Source organism: Malaclemys terrapin, chromosome 2 (genome assembly GCF_027887155.1).
Source record: "Malaclemys terrapin pileata isolate rMalTer1 chromosome 2, rMalTer1.hap1, whole genome shotgun sequence".
In the NCBI taxonomy this organism is placed as follows: Eukaryota; Metazoa; Chordata; order Testudines; family Emydidae; genus Malaclemys; species Malaclemys terrapin.
Window position 1 is genome coordinate 90692399 of NC_071506.1, and position 18710 is coordinate 90711108.

Consider the following 18710-nt stretch of genomic DNA (forward strand, 5'->3'; position numbering starts at 1 on the left):
TGCAAACATCTACCTACCAAGCTGGCTTATACTTAGTACTGCTCTAACATTTGAAACCAGAACTGGTAAAAACTATTTATGTTGAGTTTTATGTAGCAGCTTACTCTTCTTGTGTACTCTGTTCTGGAACAGTGTAAGGTATATTACTTCATTTTGTAAAACTAGTTCTTCATATACAATGTCTATAGGAATAGTGGAGAACAAACATAAATATATTCATGTTACAGGAAGCTTAGGATGTAAAACATTCCTTATTCTACTTGTTCTATACAGTCTTATGTATATTACAATAAGCTATAGGATCTGAGCAGGCCAGTGATCTTGATGCTGTACAAACTGGGAGAGGGATTTTTCCAAAAACTGAAAATATAAAATTCAAACGATGCAACAGTTGGATGAGACAGACACATGGGGAAAGGGGCAGGAGAAGGTAACATTAAAACCATTAAGCAAAAACATGATCATCAAGTACCAGTTGACCACCTACCGAGCCATTGTTACTTACCTTTGTGGGTAGAGGTAAGTCTTAAGGGTGGAATACTTTGCCTTTTTTTACTTTTGCAGAAACTAATAAGGCTTATTTTTTTAGATGGATCCTCTGAAATGTCAATGTCTAGTGTTCAAGAACAAAACCATCATAGGACCTCATTCTACAGAAGAGCTGAAAATACTTTTCTTACCTTGTCATCCTGGAATCTTCCAGTGTGTCTTCAGTATTTCATCTTGGCCGGTTTCTGCAGATGCTGAGACAATAGTCCAGGCAGAAGCTTTGGCAACTAGGGTAGTTTTGACAGCAGTTGCTGAAAATCCTAATCTCGAGGTAAGAAGCAGTTTGTTATATTGAACTGATATATTCTTATGTGTTTGCTTTTTCTAAATACTTAAACTATTTGGAGAGCTCAAGATTACTTTATTTCGAAAGGAGATGAGAATACTTCATGTAAATGGCAATGTACCAGAAGTATAAACTTTAACACAAGATACTTAGCAAAATTCATTTGCAGAAGGGCCCCTATATGGGGCATTGGAGACTTCCGCTTCATGAGTAATTAGCATTTTGTCTATGCTAAGGTATGGTGCATAGTTTCTCATTTCATTCAGTCTTAATAATTGGGTGGCTAAAATATGAGGAATAAGTAAGTTTTTTTTCTTTGAGTAATTGTCCACAGGGATCCTCCTTCTGTTGCACATACTCCATGTTTGTGAGATTGGATTTTTTTGGCCAGCTGTGTGTGTGAGCCATTCCTGTGCTGTGGATGCTCATATGCTCTTCCCCAACCTGGGCCCTTTACCCTTCATCAAGATGATGGGTGGTTTCTACTAACTCCTGAAGAAAACTCTTGATCTAACCATTCATTCCTGTCTGTTAATGCTGGTTAAAACAAGGAGGCAAGCCTGGATATGAAAACAGAAAAACCTATTCCAGAGTCTCAATTGTGGCAAATTCTTGCTGTCTCAGGAGCTGATCAGTCTGTCCTTGGGTCTATGCTGTCACTGAAGAGTTTCTGTTGGAGCCTTTGTGAATTTGAGAGAACAAGTCAGTTCCTTGACCCAGTTAAACTGTCACAAAATGGATGATGATTCTGGTTCTGTGATTCCAGTCCTAATGCAACAGGCATGCTTTCAAATACAGCTGCTCCAGCTTTGTATACTTGCATGTTAGTCATGCTGCTCTAAGCTCTCTTGCCTGTCTCTGTAGTTACTAGTTCTCTTTTCCTCACCTGTCGCTTGCAAGATAAGTTTGTCACCAGGAATAGTCTTTGGTTGCCACCATCACTCAGATTGGAGGGTAGTCATGACTAATTTGTTGCTTGGGGTACAATTTCATTGAAACCACAAAGTGGCAAAAGTATGCTGATCAGGAGAATGCTCTGCTGCTGACTAGGAGTGAATTATTAGTATACAACTTGCATCTTAAACCAAGGAGAAGCCAAACACTGTCATCACAGTGTCATATATTAATCAGGAACCAAAGAGCAGGAGATAGTTACAGAGGCTTGTTTAGCACTTTGTAAGCAAAGATCTGTTTTATGTTTCTCTGAGCCAACTTTTCTGCCGAGGTTTTGAAATCCAGGATATAAGCAGCTGAGCTGTGGCTAGTACCATCTGGAAAAAGTGAAAGACACAACTTCAGCACTCTCCTGTCTTTCTGCAGTGGGGAACTTTGAAGTGAATAAAAGCTTTCAAGTAAAATGAAGAGAGGATGGGGTGAGAGTGAGAGCCAACCTGCAGACTTTGCTGGCCCCTGAAAAACCTCTGATTCTCTCCTTGACTTTGACTTCCTTTGTTTGCCTTCAAAAATAGTCTGAATAGAATCATCCTGTGATAACCCTAAATATCCACAAAGGCCTTGGTTTGCTGGAAATGCCAAATCTCTACCAATACAAACTTTTCCTTTCCTGTCTTCCCATCCTCCCCGGCTATACCTTTTTATGTCATCAACAGATAAGAATTATCTTTTTGCTTAAGTGATTGCTGAGTGAGCATATGTGGAAAAAGGTTGAGTAGGTTTTTACTGTGCTCATAGATAGGAAGTCTAAATCTGCATATTTGATTCTTGGTAACTTTCAGAATCTGGTGTATAGATTCAAATACCAGATTTAAGATTCTTGTTTTACAGGATTATATGGATTAAGGCTGAGGGTCCAAGTGGCAATGCAAAGGGCCTGAAGCAGAGCTTTATGTTCTGAGTCCTCATTCAGAAGTGACTTATCTTGCAAAGTGTACACTTTGGTCTCCTTTGGTCTATGCATTCTAGTCATTCTAGTTCTTAAAGCATCCTGTCATGTTCTCTTTGAACTCTTGAGAGATTCTCCAATATCTGCGTCATTCATGTCTATTTGCTTAACCAGGGTGGATAAATAAACATTCTGCCTATTTCATCAAGATGGGGAACATGTTTAATCACTATTTCGTTTCCAAGGTAGTATTTTTCAAAATATTCACAAATGTGAGCATTGTCAGTCTCATTCATAAGAGAGCTTTTCTTTATCCTGTCTGCACCTGCTGATTTGGAAGACTTTTTTTACCATGATCTGAACTGCACAGAATGACTCTAAGGAATTCTGTTGAAATAGCAATTATTTCTTACATATCTCTTCAGCCTCTCAAAGATTGATAGCATCTCTTTATTGAAATAAAGGTTTTAAGATCACTAATGGGTAGCTATTTGAAATTTAAGTGTACATTAGTAAGTTAGTCAAAAATCAAAATTTGCTCTTCTGTGAGTACCTCAGTGCAGCATGTAATTTTGGTTCAGTTCTTGATATTACCAGCATGTAAACATTATACATATCCTTTCGTTCCTATTTAAAAATCTTTTTAGCAGCTTATGAACAAACATTCTTAGGGTAGTTCTCAGAAGGTTCAATTTTTTTCTTCCCTCAAACTGTCCTCCTGAGATCTCAACTGTAAATTAAATGAATCTTGAAGAAAGGATAATACAAAGTTTTTGATTAATTAAGCTGATTTCATGAAGTGTTTATATCAAACAAAACACACTTCTAAAATTAAACATCAGGTTTGTGTTCTCTGTGAGCTTTGAAATATGGATTTTTGTGAATTCTGCATTTTTACTGAGCTGCTTTTACAATGCTGCTGTTAAATTCCTATGTCCTGATACCCAGCCTGTTCCTCTACTGCTAGCCTTGTGTGCTTACTTTATCCTGCCTATCCCATAGAAATAGATTCAGGCTCAAAGTGTGGGAGACATTCAATTGGATGGTGCTGCTTGTTGGTGTCAAAGCCAGCTTCTCCCTTCTTCCACTTCTGACAGCAGGGGAACTGCACTGTATTGCTGGGTGCAGGGAAGGAGAGAGGCAATATGTGGAAAAGCATGGTCCTTCCCTCAAATTTATAAAGGCTATATCTATGTCTAATATCAGGTGGAAACAGGAAAGACAGATGGTCTAGATTTTGGTGACCTATCATCTGGCAGTTGGAAGGCTCTTCCACTAAAACTAATCAACAAGACCCATGCTTCTGTGCCCATCAGACTTATTATCAAAGCAGTAAGTACATTAAGTTATATATCTCTAAAGGTGGAATCAGAGGACTAGAAGGGACCTCGAGAGGTCATCTAGTCCAGTCCCCTGCACTCATGACAGGACTAAGTATTAACTAGACCATCCCTGACACGTGTTTTCTAACCTGCTCTTAAAAATCTCCAGTGATGGAATAAACTTATCTGTATCAGGGGGTAGCCGTGTTAGTCTGTATCTACAAAAACAACAAGGAGTCTGGTGGCACCTTAAAGACTAACAGATTTATTTGGGCATAAGCTTTCGTGAGTAAAAACCTCACTTCTTCGGATGCATCATGCATCCGAAGAAGTGAGGTTTTTTCTCACGAAAGCTTATGCCCAAATAAATCTGTTAGTCTTTAAGGTGCCACCAGACTCCTTGTTGTTTTTGTAAACTTATCTGTAACATTGATTACTAGAATTACTGTAGATAGGGATGAACTTGTCATGGGAGAAGCATATTTTATATGTATCTGTTATGGCTGCTTTCCTGTATTGCTAGGATATGTTTCCACAAAAGGATAATTTTGAATTATCAATTCTGTGACAGCCTCAAAGGCTATACCCATACCTAGAGAAGTATCCTCAAAACTTCCATGTCTATATATTACTTTTGAAAATATGGATCTTAATATTTTATTTTTAAAAAGCGGTTTCATTATGACAGAATGCTGTAGCGTGGCGTTGCTTCACATTTTCCAAGGAACCAGTTAATACTTTTATTGAATGTTCACCTCAGACTGATGCAATCTCTCAGCTAGCAGCTCCATCAGTTGTGAACCATGTGATACACGCAAGTTATGATGGACAAGTAAGTATCTCATAACAATATTAGTTTTTGCAATTGTTCCTTTAAAATTATTCTAGTTAGATAACTGAATCCACACTAACTGTATGAAGGGTAGTGATGTGATCAATATTGTTTTCTTGTTTTGAGTTGATTTTGGTTTTCTGGTAGTGGGAGTGATCAGGCAGTAGTTTAACTGTAAGAGTGTTTTTGGGTGGTGGAGAGTGTAGGTAACTTTTATCGTCATAATTTAAAATACTAACTAAAAATCAAACTATTGGGATTTTCCAAGAAAGTAGATTCAAGATTGTTCAGAGCTTTTACTTTACTGTTTAATTCCCTCTTACACTTCAGGTATACTAAGGGAAACCTGGATAGCTTCTCTGTATATTAGCTCACTTTAACTAAGAAACTATTTTTTTGTAACCTATAAAAGGAGCGTTCATAGTAAAACTCTCTTTGGTTGTTTTGTATTAGAAACACTGCTTTTCCAGATTTGAGTCTAGACATGTAAATCTTCAATATAATGAATGTCTTGTTCAGACTATCTATTGGACAGTTTAAAAGTTGAAATTTTCAGTAGATGTGTGTAAAGTATCAAATATATTCCTTTTTTCAGGATCCTGAAATCTTAGTAGTGTGGGTCCTGTTCCACGCACCAAAGAAACAAATCTCTCTTTCAGGTATAGTAGTTTGACTTCCATTTTAACTACTTTTGTGTATTACAAGTTTGCTTTAGGACTAAAAGGATGAGTCACTAACGCAGATAAAACATTTCAGTAACTTTTTTGCTCTGGTGCCCTAATCTGCGTACGTCCATCCTGGCATTGACAGATCAGTTTTAATACTTGAAATTAAATAATACCCAAAATAAAAGTACAGTTATATCTTAAGTAATTAAGGCCCCCATTACCATAATAACCACTTCAAAATAAAATATTGAGCTTCAAGTTGGTTATAGTTCAGGCATCAAACTTTAAGAATTTTGCAGGTAAAAAATGTTTAACTCTTTTGTTGAATTTAAAATCCTTCTAGATATCTTGGGTCCAGCAGATGAGTTCTTAGCAAGAGTTGATATAGAGGTTGACAGTCCAGGGCCTACTAGTGTGATAAAAAGTATTCCCCTCAGAGCAAGAGCTGGAACAGCTAGGATACATGCTCCGAAGGACTTACAGGTATTCTACAATTTTTTTTTATAAATTGTGTACTTTAGCTTCTTTGCTGTTGGTAGTTCTGTATTCTTTGTAAAATACAACCGCCTTTTTTTTTTTTTTTTTTTTAAGGCCATGTGTCTGTCTGCTAGTGTGGGTTCTTCAGCCAAGCAGCAACTGCCTTTAAAGAATGCTGGAAATATTGAAGTCTATTTAAAAATTAAGGTAGGGAGACATCTTAATTTTCTAAATAGTAGTCTTAAAATCATTGGTTTTGTGCTGCCCACATTGCATTGAAATTAGAGCTGACCTCTGGAAGCCCCACAAACCTTGCAGTCTGGTTTTTCCCTCTGGCTTTTTGGGGGGGACTGTAGCTGGCAAGGGTGTCCTCCATATTATTTTTTTTAAGTAAAGTTTCCTGACGCTTTATTAGAAGAGAAGCCTTGAAAATTAAATCAGTCACTAGGGTTGGAAGTTTATTGCAGTGGTTTTTGTTCCCTGAAAGTCATAGGCTATTCAGTCACTTTTATAATTGTGTATGCTTGGCTTGTGAGTATGTCAGTATTAAATAGCTAATTTTGTGAGTTTGTAGCTGTAGGTAGTACCACTTGTCACAGAGGCTCTGTGTGTCCAGTGCAGGGTTGATACACTGCATCACACAATCGTCAGGACTCTGAGCTGGGCCAGACAGCCATAACCAGGGACTCCGGCCCTCTGGTTGGAGTGGAGCAAATGAACAATCTGTAGCTCTTAGCCTCCTGACTGGGGCTGATAATAACAGTCTGGGGTTTTGGCCCTCGGGCGAGACAGAGCAAACCAACTACACCGCTACCTCGATATAACGCGACCCGATATAACACGAATTTGGATATAACGCAGTAAAGCAGTGCTCTGGGGGGGCGGGGCTGCGCACTCCGGTGGATCAAAGCAAGTTCAATATAACGCGGTTTCACCTATAACGCGGTAAGATTTTTTTGGCTCCCGAGGACAGTATTATATCGGGGTAGAGGTGTACTTATATCAGCGATCCCTGACAATAATGCGTAGTGGCAAGTGCAGGATGAGATAAGGGCAGGGCACCCAGGGCGCTAAGAAGCCAATGATCAACTTATTAAGGGTCAAGTGGCGGCTCCCAATGCGTTCCCTGTGTCACTTCCAACCCTTGAGTCTCCTGCAGGCTTGTTCTCCATAGGCTGTGGCTTGGCATCTGTTTGCCTCCGTTAATGGGGGCTCTCCCATAGTGTAGTCAGGGATACCCCCCTTTGCAGTCAAGAGATCTGACGGTACTTCAGAAGGAGTCGGCAGTGCATGTCCCTCCTCCTCCTCAGCCAGCCCAGACTGGAGTGAGCTGCTTCCTTTTATCTGCTCTCTCCACCAGAAGCATGTGCAGCAATGTTGAGGGTCATGGCCATTTGGGCCCACAGTGAGTGATGAACTCCTGTTTGCCCAGTCTGGGGTTGATACACCCCATCACACCACTCAGACTATGCTTTAAGTTTCTTCCCCAGTTAGTTTCTGCAAGTGTCTGCTTTTTTTGCTCAGCACACAGTATAGCTCTCAGTGTAGAAGGTAGGTTATCTACAGTAGTTGCATGAGACAGTGTGGACTAAATGTTTGATTGAACAAAGGTTTCCTTCATTCTAATTCATACTCAAATATTGACTTCCTTATGGCTTTGATCAAATCACTTAAGTTTTCTCTATCACAAGTACAAGGGATAATAGCTTTATTGGAGACTTATTTGGATGACTAGTTAATGTGCAGTGGATATCTCATTGGAGATGAGAGCTTGGGGAGAAAACATAAGGGCAGAACAAAAGTGGATTCAGGAAAGGAAAAACAGTAATACTAGAGCAAGCTAAGAGTTGAACCACCTAGTATGGGATGTATTTGAAAGAATAAGGGAATGGGGATGTTGATCTAAAAGAGAATAGAAGCAATAGGCAATTAATCAATATTTTATTCCATTGCCTGATACAGAGGCAGAATGAGTGACATGGAAGAGAGAGAATTAAAAAAAACAAAACCAAAAAACAACATAAAATTGTTTGTGGTAGATGTCCTAGGTCTCCTCTCTGAAAGAAAGGGGTGGAATGGCTATCTTGAACACACTACACCTCTACCCCGATATAACGCTGTCCTCTGGAGCCAAAAAATCTTACCACATTATAGATGAAATTGCGTTATATCGAACTTGCTTTGATCCGCCGGTGCGTGCAGCCCTGCCTCACTGGAGCGCTGCTTTACCGCGTTATATCCGAATTTGTTATATTGGGTCACATTATATTGGGGTGGAGGTGTACTATTTTTATTTCAGTTTATGTACACTAACACAAAAATACTTGACTATCTCAAGGTATTGTTATAGCGAGAGATGGCTACCTTCATGTGAGTTGTAGATCCAAAGATAATCAGACCTCTTTAAAGCCGATGTGTGCACCAAATAATCTTTCAGGCTCAACAGAAGGATTGAATAAGACCCCTTTTTGTAGTAAGAATAGCTATACGCTATGGAGCTACCACTCAAGGTACTAGGCAACATAGCAGGTCAGAGCTAAGCCATGTGGAGTGAATCGTTCTCTCAGAGACTGACTAGGAGATTTAATTGCACCGCATATGTGTTGGAGTCAGAAAAGCATGTAGAAGGAGTTGAGCATGATCCTGAGAGGAATTAGAGAGAACTTTGTGGGTGCAGAACTCACTGGAGTGGTAGACTTGGATTACTGAGCAAGAAAGCTGCCTGCTAGGTTTTTTTTTTTTTCCTACTTCATTGAAGGAGACCAAACTTTATGTATATTTTTTTGTAAATAAGCAAGATAGCAGTAAGAATATATCTGTCTCATCACTGATTTCTTCTTATAGTGGAAATAACCCTAAATATTAGCCAGCTTTGTGGATCAAAAAGGCAACACTAGATTGTTAAATTAGTTATCATGTTAAAGTTGTTAATATTACTAGCTACTCAGGATTATAGTTAAACTACAGAAAGACTTGATAAATAACCCAAAATAAGCCTGCACACATCCCTCCAGAAAATAGGAATTCTGTGGCCCTCAGACTCTGAGCTTATTTGGAGAATTACCCTTTGAAATGCTTTCAGCATTTTGGCAATTATGTATAAAGCTATAGGGTTCCAATTCTGCACCCGGTGGCAGCAAAAAGTCTGTCTTCCTTTCTTTCCTGTCATCAGTCAGTTAATGATGCATTTGGATGTACCTCAAATAATTACTTCAGACTTTTTACTAAAATCCTGAGGCAGTCCTGGACAGGAGTTGGTGATTTTGTGTGGGGAAAGTTGTTTTATAGATCAATCCTACATATCAAGACCACTGCACCTGGTAGAAATGCTGCTGTGATACAGATTTTTAGTGTTCCCGGCACGCTAAAGCCCAGGCTGAAAAAGGTTACAAACAAAGCCTCATGTACTCTGTAGCAAGCTGTGGTGAGATTCTTAGATTCTGTGACATGGCCTTGCAGAAGACAGAAAATTTTCATGTAATTGAAAGAAAAATAGTAAAAATGTACCTGAGTAATCATCCCCCTATTTGTTATAGCTTTCAGCTGAACAATCCTTTGAGATTAATGGAGTGGGTTCATGTCTTCTACAGCTATTTTTTCAGGCTGTCTACAAACTCAGGAAGATAGCACTGCATTAACTTAAATTTGGCTCAGGTTTTTTTCAGCAATGGTTAGAAACATTTTTTTTCCTTTTAACTAAAAACATGATTTCTGGAGCACAGCTTTGTGATGAGGTAGGTTCTGTGGCAAATTCTGTGGCCCCGGAACTTCAGAATGCATGGGTCTCTGATTAGAACACTTGCTGTCAACTGTTGATAAATAACTTTTAAAACAAATCTGCCAAGAAATAGAAAACTTGATTAGTTAATATACTGACAAATCCAGATAAAAAAGCTAAAACGAAGGCCCAGAGAAACTAATCACTATTTAACTTAACATTTCTAGCTTGTAGTTATTCTACGAACTCAGTACAATTGAGTTGCCTCTGGTATACACTGGAGGCAGCTGAAAATGGGGGTATCTATGGGGGTTATGAGTTTGGCTGTGCCTCAAACAGTTTCAGACCATATTCCCTGCCTCCAACCAGCTAAACAAAGCAGTGTCTCTGCTCTTGCACTCATCCTGGCTCTTAAAGCCATTCTAAAGCTGTAGTAATGAATCCTGTTCTCTTCTCCCAGCCCTCCTTCTCTTCGTTCACTGGAGACCAATTTAAAACAACAAAGATCTTTCCCAGAATAAGACATCTATTACATTCCCCGTTTTTCGTGCTTTCCTATCCTATGGCAGAGTTGGTCAAATAGAGCAGGCAAATGGCCAGAGGATTCCCTCCATCTGATAAAGATCTTTTGAGGAGCCACAAAAGGGAAGCTCTGCCACATCTGGTCCCAGCCTGTGAACCCTGGCTCTGCCAGGTGAAGGGTTTAGAGCCTGTACAATTTTGGGGGCTCCTAATTTCCCCATATTGGTGGTTCCTGAGGGACCTCTGCAAGGATAGATTGGTTCTTCTAACAGGCAGCCAGGACCATCTTTCTAAATTAAGGATTCATCAGAGGTGAATGTTCCCCTTCTCTGCACAGTACTGGCTTCATCACGTACAAGGGTTCCATGTCAAATCTTGGAGAGTAATAGTCTCTTGACAAAAAGACTAGAATCCTCGCTGACTCCCATTCCTCCCAGAGGATGGTTTGGACTCCCTCAGGGATGTGCTCCTTGCATGTGATTTTTAGAAAACTCATCAGACAAGGAGCACAGGTATTTAAGGCCCCTCTCCACAGGCTAAAATACAAAAATAGCACTATGTAGGAAGAGGGACTGACTCTCAGATGGGGGACAGAATCTTCCCTTTGATTTCCAGCCTTATGTGAGTTAAAGAAGGAAAAATTATTTCAGATCTTCATCCTCTCTAATTAGCTCCAGTTCTTACCCAAAAAAGTCTTCATATTACAATAACCCTAAACCAGACAAGTAAGAGAGGTTCTTCTTCGAGTGGTTGCTCATGTCAGTTCCAATTAGGTGTGTGCGTGCTGCGTGCATGGCAGCTGGAAGGTTTTTCCCCTAGCGGTACCGGTCAGGTCTGTCTGGGTGCCCCCTGGGGTCATAGAATCATAGAATATCAGGGTTGGAAGGGACCTCAGGAGGTCATCTAGTCCAACTTCCTGCTCAAAGCAGGACCAATTTCCAACTAAATATCCCAGCCAGGGCTTTGTCAAGCCTGACCTTAAAAACCTCTAAGGAAGGAGATTCCACCACCTCCCTAGGTAACCCATTCCAGTGCTTCACCACCCTCCTAGTGGAAAAAGTTTTTCCTAATATCCAACCTAAACCTCCCCCACCACAGCTTGAGACCATTACTCCTTGTTGTGTCATCTGGTACCACTGAGAACAGTCTAGATCCACCCTCTTTGGAACCCCCTTTCAGGTAGTTGAAAGCAGCTATCAAATCCCCCCTCCCCATTCGTCTCTTCTGCAGACTAAACAATCCCAGTTCCCTCAGCCTCTCCTCATAAGTCATGTGTTCCAGCCCCCTAATCATTTTTGTTGCCCTCCTCTGGACTCTTTCCAATTTTTCCACATCCTTCTTGTAGTGTGGGGCCCAAAATTGGACACAGTACTCCAAGTGAGGCATCACCGACTAGAGGGGAATGATCACATCCCTCGATCTGCTGGCAGTGCCCCTACTTATGTAGCCCAAAATGCCGTTAGCCTTCTTGGCACATTGTTGACGCACCTTCATGGCGCTGAATATAGAGCCCTGCCGACCTGCCACCACTTCAGTTCCTTCTGACAGCCTGTGACGGTTAGCCGAAACACTCATAGCTCTTGCTTTGTAAGTGCAACTTCTCTAGTAGGTTGAACTTTTGTCCTGTAAATAGGTAGGTTTATAGTAGTATAGTTTAATATAGTGCTAGATAAGTTTCAGTTGGGGGTAACCCCCCTCTTTTGCTCCACCTTTTCCCCGGTACCAAGGAATCCCTTGATCCCGGGGGTTTAAACCCTGCACAGTGTGTGGGGCAAGTCTATGCCAAGAAGTGACCTCCACACTTCCTGCTTGAAGTGTTTGTGGGAAAGCCACCAGAAAGAACGCTGCAAGATCTGCAGGGGATTTCATCTAAGGACTCAGAGGGATCAGCGCCTCAAGATCCTGCTAATGGTGGCTGCTCTACATCCTCACTCGGACCCTGGCTCAGTGGAGCAGACGTCATGCACAGCCAAGGCATGAGTCGGCGCTGAGGAAGGACTCTGCCAGAGACCCTCGGCACCAGCAGGGTTCCACACAGGGAAGTGGACGGCACCATTCTCAATCCCCTGTGCCCCACAGGAAGAGGAGACCCGAAAGGGGCTGCTCCCCCATGCCCAGACTGGCGCAGGAGCCCACCACCGTGAGACCCGCATTGGGCCACAGGTGTTCAGCACCACTGACTAGGGTCACGTCTACTCCTGCCCCAGCACAGGAACAGTCGAGTCCAGGCCCCCAGCACTCCCCAATCTGGGAGGACCATGATCTCCAGTTGCCTTTCACGCCGGAGTCATTCGAGGCCACCAACGACTTCATCTGCCGCTACACCTTCCCCTCTGAGGAGAGACAGGACACTGAGCTCGGTTTCAGCGGCACCCGTGAGACCCTCTGTGCCATCCAGAGGCAAACCTTCTATGGTACTGCATCAGTTGCCATCTCCTTGGTACCAGTCGCCTGTACAATCCATCAGTGGACCCATAGGGGAGTCGCACTGGTCTCCGAGTTCCAGGCATTGCTCCTCCATGGTCCTCGTATAGTGAATGCTCAGAGTTGGATGCAGAGTCCCACAGATCCAGGAAGAGCGACGATTCAGGTCTGACAGATGCGGGCACAGTGGACTCATCTGGTGCCGTGGCCTGGTCAGTGGCAAACTCTCACCCAGTGGCCATTCCGGACCCCCTGGGCATTCCGCCAGGGCTAGAGCCAGAGGTGGTCCTCTAGGTCGGCGTCTGTGGCGTTAGCTTAATATGTGCCTCCGGCACCTCACCAGGGGCAGGACCTAGGATGGGCTACGCTGCCGGCACTGACACCACCAGCATCCACTGCACCGCTACCAACATGACCTGCGATGGAATACCAGGTGCCGCATGATCCCATTGGTGCCAAGGGCAGGGAACAGGTCCCACTTCCAGCTAAGGCCTTGTCCTTGCCTGATGAGGTGGTGGCGGGAATGTCAATGGCCCCCATCCTGGAGGAGAGTAGAATGCGCCAGCAGCTGCTGAGGAGGGCAGCACAGAACCTTTGGATCCAGGCAGAGGAGGTGGTCGAGACATCAGACCCCATGGTGGACATTCTCGCCCCTTCTGATTACTCCCGTATTGCCTTGCCACTTATTAATACAATTCAAGGTACCACGAAGATGCTGTGGCAAACCCCTGCTTCTTTACCACCAATAGCAAAGAGGAACAAACAAATACTTCTTTCCCTCTAAGGGGTTCGAGCACCTTTTCACACCTCCCCCACCAGACACCCTAGTCGTAGCAGTGGCTAATGAATGGGAGTGCCAAAGCTATCAGAGACCCTCCCTGAAAAACCGGGAGGCCGAAAAGTTGGACCTCTTTGGAAGAAAAATCTATTCCACATGGGGACTCCAGCTCCAAATTTCTAATCACCAGGCTGTCCTCAGTAGATACAGGGGGTCCTGTGGCACCTTTAAGACTAACAGAAGTACTGGGAGCATAAGCTTTCGCAGGTAAGAACCTCACTTCTTCAGATGCAAGAAGTATTGAAGGTGCCACAGGACCTTCTGTTGCTTTTTACAGATTCAGACTAACACGGCTACTCCTTTGATCAGTAGATATAGTTACAACTCCTGCAGCGTGATGGCAAAATTGATGGAGCTGTTGCCGCAAGACTCCAGGGCAGAGTTCTCCTTCTTGGTAGAGGAGAGTAAGCTCATTGCCTGGACTTCGCTGCAGGCAGCCCTCCACGTGGCAGATTTGTCCACTCACACTATGGCCTCTGGAGTAGCTATGAGAAGGATCTGGCTACAGGTCTCAGGTCTACTGTTTTGAGGTCCAACAAACCATCCAGGACTGTCCTATTTCTGCCCTACGTGGACCGATATTACATCGGATCACTGGGTACTCCGCACGGTAGAAAGGGAATACTCCTTCCAACCCCTTCCCCGTGCCTCTTCAGGGACTCTTCTCATGAGCAACAACTTGCGCAGGAGGTGCACTTGATCCTAACTCTGGAGGCAATGGAAAAGGTTCCTCAGGAGCTGAAGGGCAAAGGTTTCTATTCATGTTATTTCCTAATACTGAAAGTCAAAGGCAGCCTCAGGCCCATCCTAGACCTGTGAAATCTCGACAATGTCATGAAGGAACTGAAGTTCCGCATGGTCTCTTTGGCCTCTATCATCCCTTTCTTGGATCTGGGGGACTGGTATGCCGCCCTCGATTTGAAGGATGCTTACTTTCATGTTTTGATAACGCCATCCCACAGAAGGTACCTCAGGTTCATGGTGAACCACAATCATCAGTTCACTATCCTCCCGTTTGGCCTGTCAGCAGCTCATTGAGTGTTTACCAAGTGCATGGCAGTTGTGGCTGTGTTCCTACGCAAGCACCAGGTGTAGGTGTTTCCATACCTCGACAACTGGCTAATCAAGGGCTGCTCCAATGTGCAAGTGGAGACACAAGTGAGCATCATCGGGCTACTTTCAATGAGCTGGGTCTTCTACTGAATGTACAGAATGTACAGAAATCCCCCATTCAGCGGATAGTTTATAGGGGCGGTATTGGACTCTAAACAGGTGAGGGTGTTCCTCCAGAGTAGTGTTTCCGGTCCCTGTGCAACATACGAAGTCTCAGGCAGTTCCCTATACCACAGCAAGGAATTGCCTAAAGCTTCTGGGACACATGACTGCTTGTTCCTATGTAATACAGCAAGCCAGACTGAGACTCCGGACTCTACAGGTGTGGCTGGCTTTGGTGCATCAGCCGATTCAGAACTGTCTAGACAAGATCGCTCTTGTCCGGTCCTTGACTCCCTCCTATGGTGGCTTGACCCGCAGGCGGTGTGTGTGGGTGTTCCTTTTGCCAGACCACAGCCAGCCCTCTCGCTGGTGACGGAAGCATCAGCATTGGGGTGGGGTGCATACCTGGGAGACCTCAGAACTCAGGGCGTCTGGTCCCAAGTGGAGATCTCACTTCACATCAACATCAGAGAGCTGAGAGCGGTCTGTCTGGCATGCCAGACATTCCAAGTTCATTTGGAAGGAAAATGTGTATTGTCATGACAGACAATACAACAGTGATGTGGGGTGTATGCTCCGCTCCTCTGTGCCAGGAAAGCCCTCAGACCATGGGACTTTTGCATAGCTCACTCAATACACCTGGAGGCGTCGTATCTCTCCAGAGTACAGAACGAGTTGGCGGACTATCTCAGCAGGTCTTTTCATGGCCATGAGTGGTCCCTATGCCTAGGTATCGCAAATACCATCTTCCAACAGTGGGAGTTTCCCCCGATAGACTTGTTTGCCACGCATCACAGCAGGAAGTGCCTGAAGTTCTGCTCCTTCCTGAATCACAGACTGTATTCCATTGCAGACCCGTTCCTCCTTCCCTGGAAGGGACACCTGTTGTACACGTTTCCTCCAATACCGCTCGTTTACAAGGTGCTCCTCAAGGTTTGAAGGGATGAGGCTGCTGTGTTATTGATAGCTCCAGCCTGGCCTTGCCAGCACTGGTACACATCCCTCCTGCAAATGTCCGTGGAAACCCCGATCATCTTACCACTGTTTCCGGACCTGATAACCCAAGATCACGGCCACTTCCAGACGCGAACCCTCTAATCGCTTCACCTCACGGCATGGAATCTCCATGGCTGAATCCAATGGAGTTTGCCAGTTCAGGTCCGATCAAAGAAGTCCTCCTTGGCAGTAGGAAACACTCCACTAGGGCTACCTACCTGGCCAAATGGAAGAGATTCACAATTTGGTCTTCACAATACCTCCCATCTCCAACACTTGTGTCCATACCTGTCATATTGGACTACTTTCTTCACCTCAAACAGCAAGGGCTTTCCATGTTGTCAGTAAAGGTTCACTTGGCTGCCATTTCTGCCTTCCATCCAGGCATGGTGGGCTGATCGGTCTTTGTCAGTCATTTCCTAAAAGGCCTCGACAGACTGTACCCTTATATTCGACAGCCGGTCCCAGCCTGGCACCTTAATCTGGTCCTTTCCAGACTAATGGGGCAAACTTTCAAATTGCTGGCAACATGTTCTTTCCTGTACCTCTCGTATAAGGTGGCGTTTCTGGTAGCAATAACATCGACCAGGAGGGTGTCTGAGCTCAAGGCCCTAATGTCCAAGCCTCCTTACACTGTGTTCTATAAGGACAAAGTTCAGCTCCGACTGCATCCGGCTTTTCTCCCCTAATGTTGTCTCCAAGTTTCATGTTAACCAGGGTATCTTTCTCCCAGTTTTCTACCCTAAGCCGCAGTCAAGCAGCAGTGAGCAAAAACTTCGCTCGTTGGACATTTGCCGGGTGTTAGCATTCTATATCAAGCAAACAAAACTGTTCTGGAAGTCCATTCAGCTGTTTATCGCGGTAACAGACAGAATGAAAGGGCTTCCAGTCTCCTCCCAAAGGATTTCATCATGAATCATGTCTGGATCTAGCGAAGGTACCGGCCCCTCCGCTGACAGCGCATTCCACCAGGGTGCAGGCATCTTCATCAGCATTCCTTGCCCATGTTCTGACACAAGAGATCTGCAGAGCTGTGTCTGGATCGTCTATAGATACTTTTATCTGACATTATGCTATTACCCAGCAGGCTAGAGATAATGCAGCCTTTGGTAGGGCGGTGCTTCAGTCTGTGAACCTGTGAGCTCTGACCCTGCATCCAAAACTTAGGCTTGGTAATCACCTAATTGGAATTGACATGAGCAATCACTCAAAGAAGAAAAATTGTTACCTACCTTTTGTAGCTGTTGTTCTTCGAGATGTGTTGCTCATGTCCATTCCAATACCCACCTGCCTACCTCTGTTGGAGCAATCCGGCAAGAAGGAACTAAAGTGGCAGTGGGTCAGTAGGGCCCTATATTCAGCGCCATGAAAGTGCAATCCCAGAGATCGTCCGGACCGATCCGCTGGTACTGCTAGGGGAAAAACCTTCCGGCTGCGCGCACACCTAATTGGAATGGACATGAGCAACAAATCTCAAAGAGCAACAGTTAGGAAAGGTAGGTAACTGGTTTTTTGTCTCCTCCAGGCATGTTTGAAATAGAGGGTAAAAGGCAGTGACCATCAAGATTCAACCAGATAAGGAGAATAAACATACAACATTTCCTCCAAACAAGACAGAATTTGCAGTCTCATTCATTGCTTCAAGTATGATATTAGGGAAGACCAGGGAAATGTGCATAATAGAAAGGGTGATTTGGCAAGTCATGAAATTCTGAGACAAGCATACTCTCTCTGCTCCAAGGTATTGGTGGCATTGGCATACCTGCTTAAGGAGAGGGCTTTTTCCTACAGATAGGAAGATGTAAGCCACTTTCAAAAGGGATGTTGAAACTTTGTCAATGCCTTGCAGATACTCATTAGAAATTACATGTTTTTTCAAGGCCACAGAATCTTGAGAGACAAGGATTTGTTGTGACTTATTTGCTGTCCAGCTTCAGCCTCCTCAAAATATTGACCAACTTAAGTCATGATTGAAGAAAGTGTTTTTGACCATTGTTTATCAGATCCGTGAGGCTGTTGGTGAGAGCCATGGTAGCAAATTCAGTGGCTAGTTTTAAATCAAATCCTTGGCAGAGCATAATTAAAACAAATCTATGTCTGAGAAAACGATAGGCAAAGCTTATTAATGGAGAAATTTCATAGGTAGTAGTTGAAAATATGGACAAGACAAAGTATTTGCTTGCTACTCCCGACAAGCATAAAAATTAAAAGCCCTCATACAGGAGCAAAAGATTAATATTCACAGCAATAGGTATGTGAGAGATGAGATGTAAGCATGGAACTCCAGAGGGAAACAAATCATGAAATGAGCCCAATTTTTTCCAGTAAGTGTATAGAGTCAGTCTAACCGCAATCAACCTTGTCCCCACCCAGAAATAGATCTAGCCTACAATTCATAGACAGACTGTACCAGACTCAGCAAGTAGGTACAGGAGAGTGTAGTGGGATTATTCTGGAGTTTCAGGCTCATCCACATCTGATCTTAATTTCCCCTCCAAACTTGAGGCATTCAGAGAAGCATCAAATTATTGTGAAATAAGTTACACGCCTCCTGGAATGAGGGAAATACAGACTGCCCTTCAATGTGAAGGATACTCAGGACTGTATCACTAGCATTACCAAAAACCTCAGTTGGAATTTGGCCCCATATACTGAAAAAGCACCAGAGAGACAGTCCCTGATTTACTACCAGAAGTAAGTAACTTCAGTTTGTCTTTGGAAGTAGCTACTAGCAATACAAAATGCTGTTCTTCAGCCTGTTAGCTTCCCTCTTTTCCCTCAGTGTTCATGAAGGTATTGGTAATAGACAGGCTGAAGAGTATAGAGTATTCTAAATGCTCATTCCTATCTTACATTCTTATCAAGCATCATTAGAAAAGTTAGATGGGGTGACTTGTCTTGAAAGACCTTTTCTATGCTTTAGGATCAAGGGATTATGGTGAATTTTAAAAAGATCCAGAGCAAATCATATTTAGCAGATAAAACAGAGAGGGTCAATCTTCCTGAAACAGAGAAATTTG

The 18710-nt window shown here is 43.4% G+C and overlaps 1 protein-coding gene across 1 annotated transcript in view; it reads left to right on the forward strand.

The window, feature by feature from the left end:
* The window catches only part of CEP192 (centrosomal protein 192), a 203445-nt gene that overhangs the window by 120435 nt on the left and 64300 nt on the right, over window positions 1-18710 (forward strand). Inside the window, exons 33-38 of the mRNA XM_054017577.1 lie at window positions 590-820; window positions 3885-4010; window positions 4689-4832; window positions 5428-5491; window positions 5844-5983; window positions 6092-6184. Of these exons, the coding sequence (XP_053873552.1) occupies window positions 590-820; window positions 3885-4010; window positions 4689-4832; window positions 5428-5491; window positions 5844-5983; window positions 6092-6184 (798 nt within the window). The remainder of the gene's footprint in view (window positions 1-589; window positions 821-3884; window positions 4011-4688; window positions 4833-5427; window positions 5492-5843; window positions 5984-6091; window positions 6185-18710) is intronic.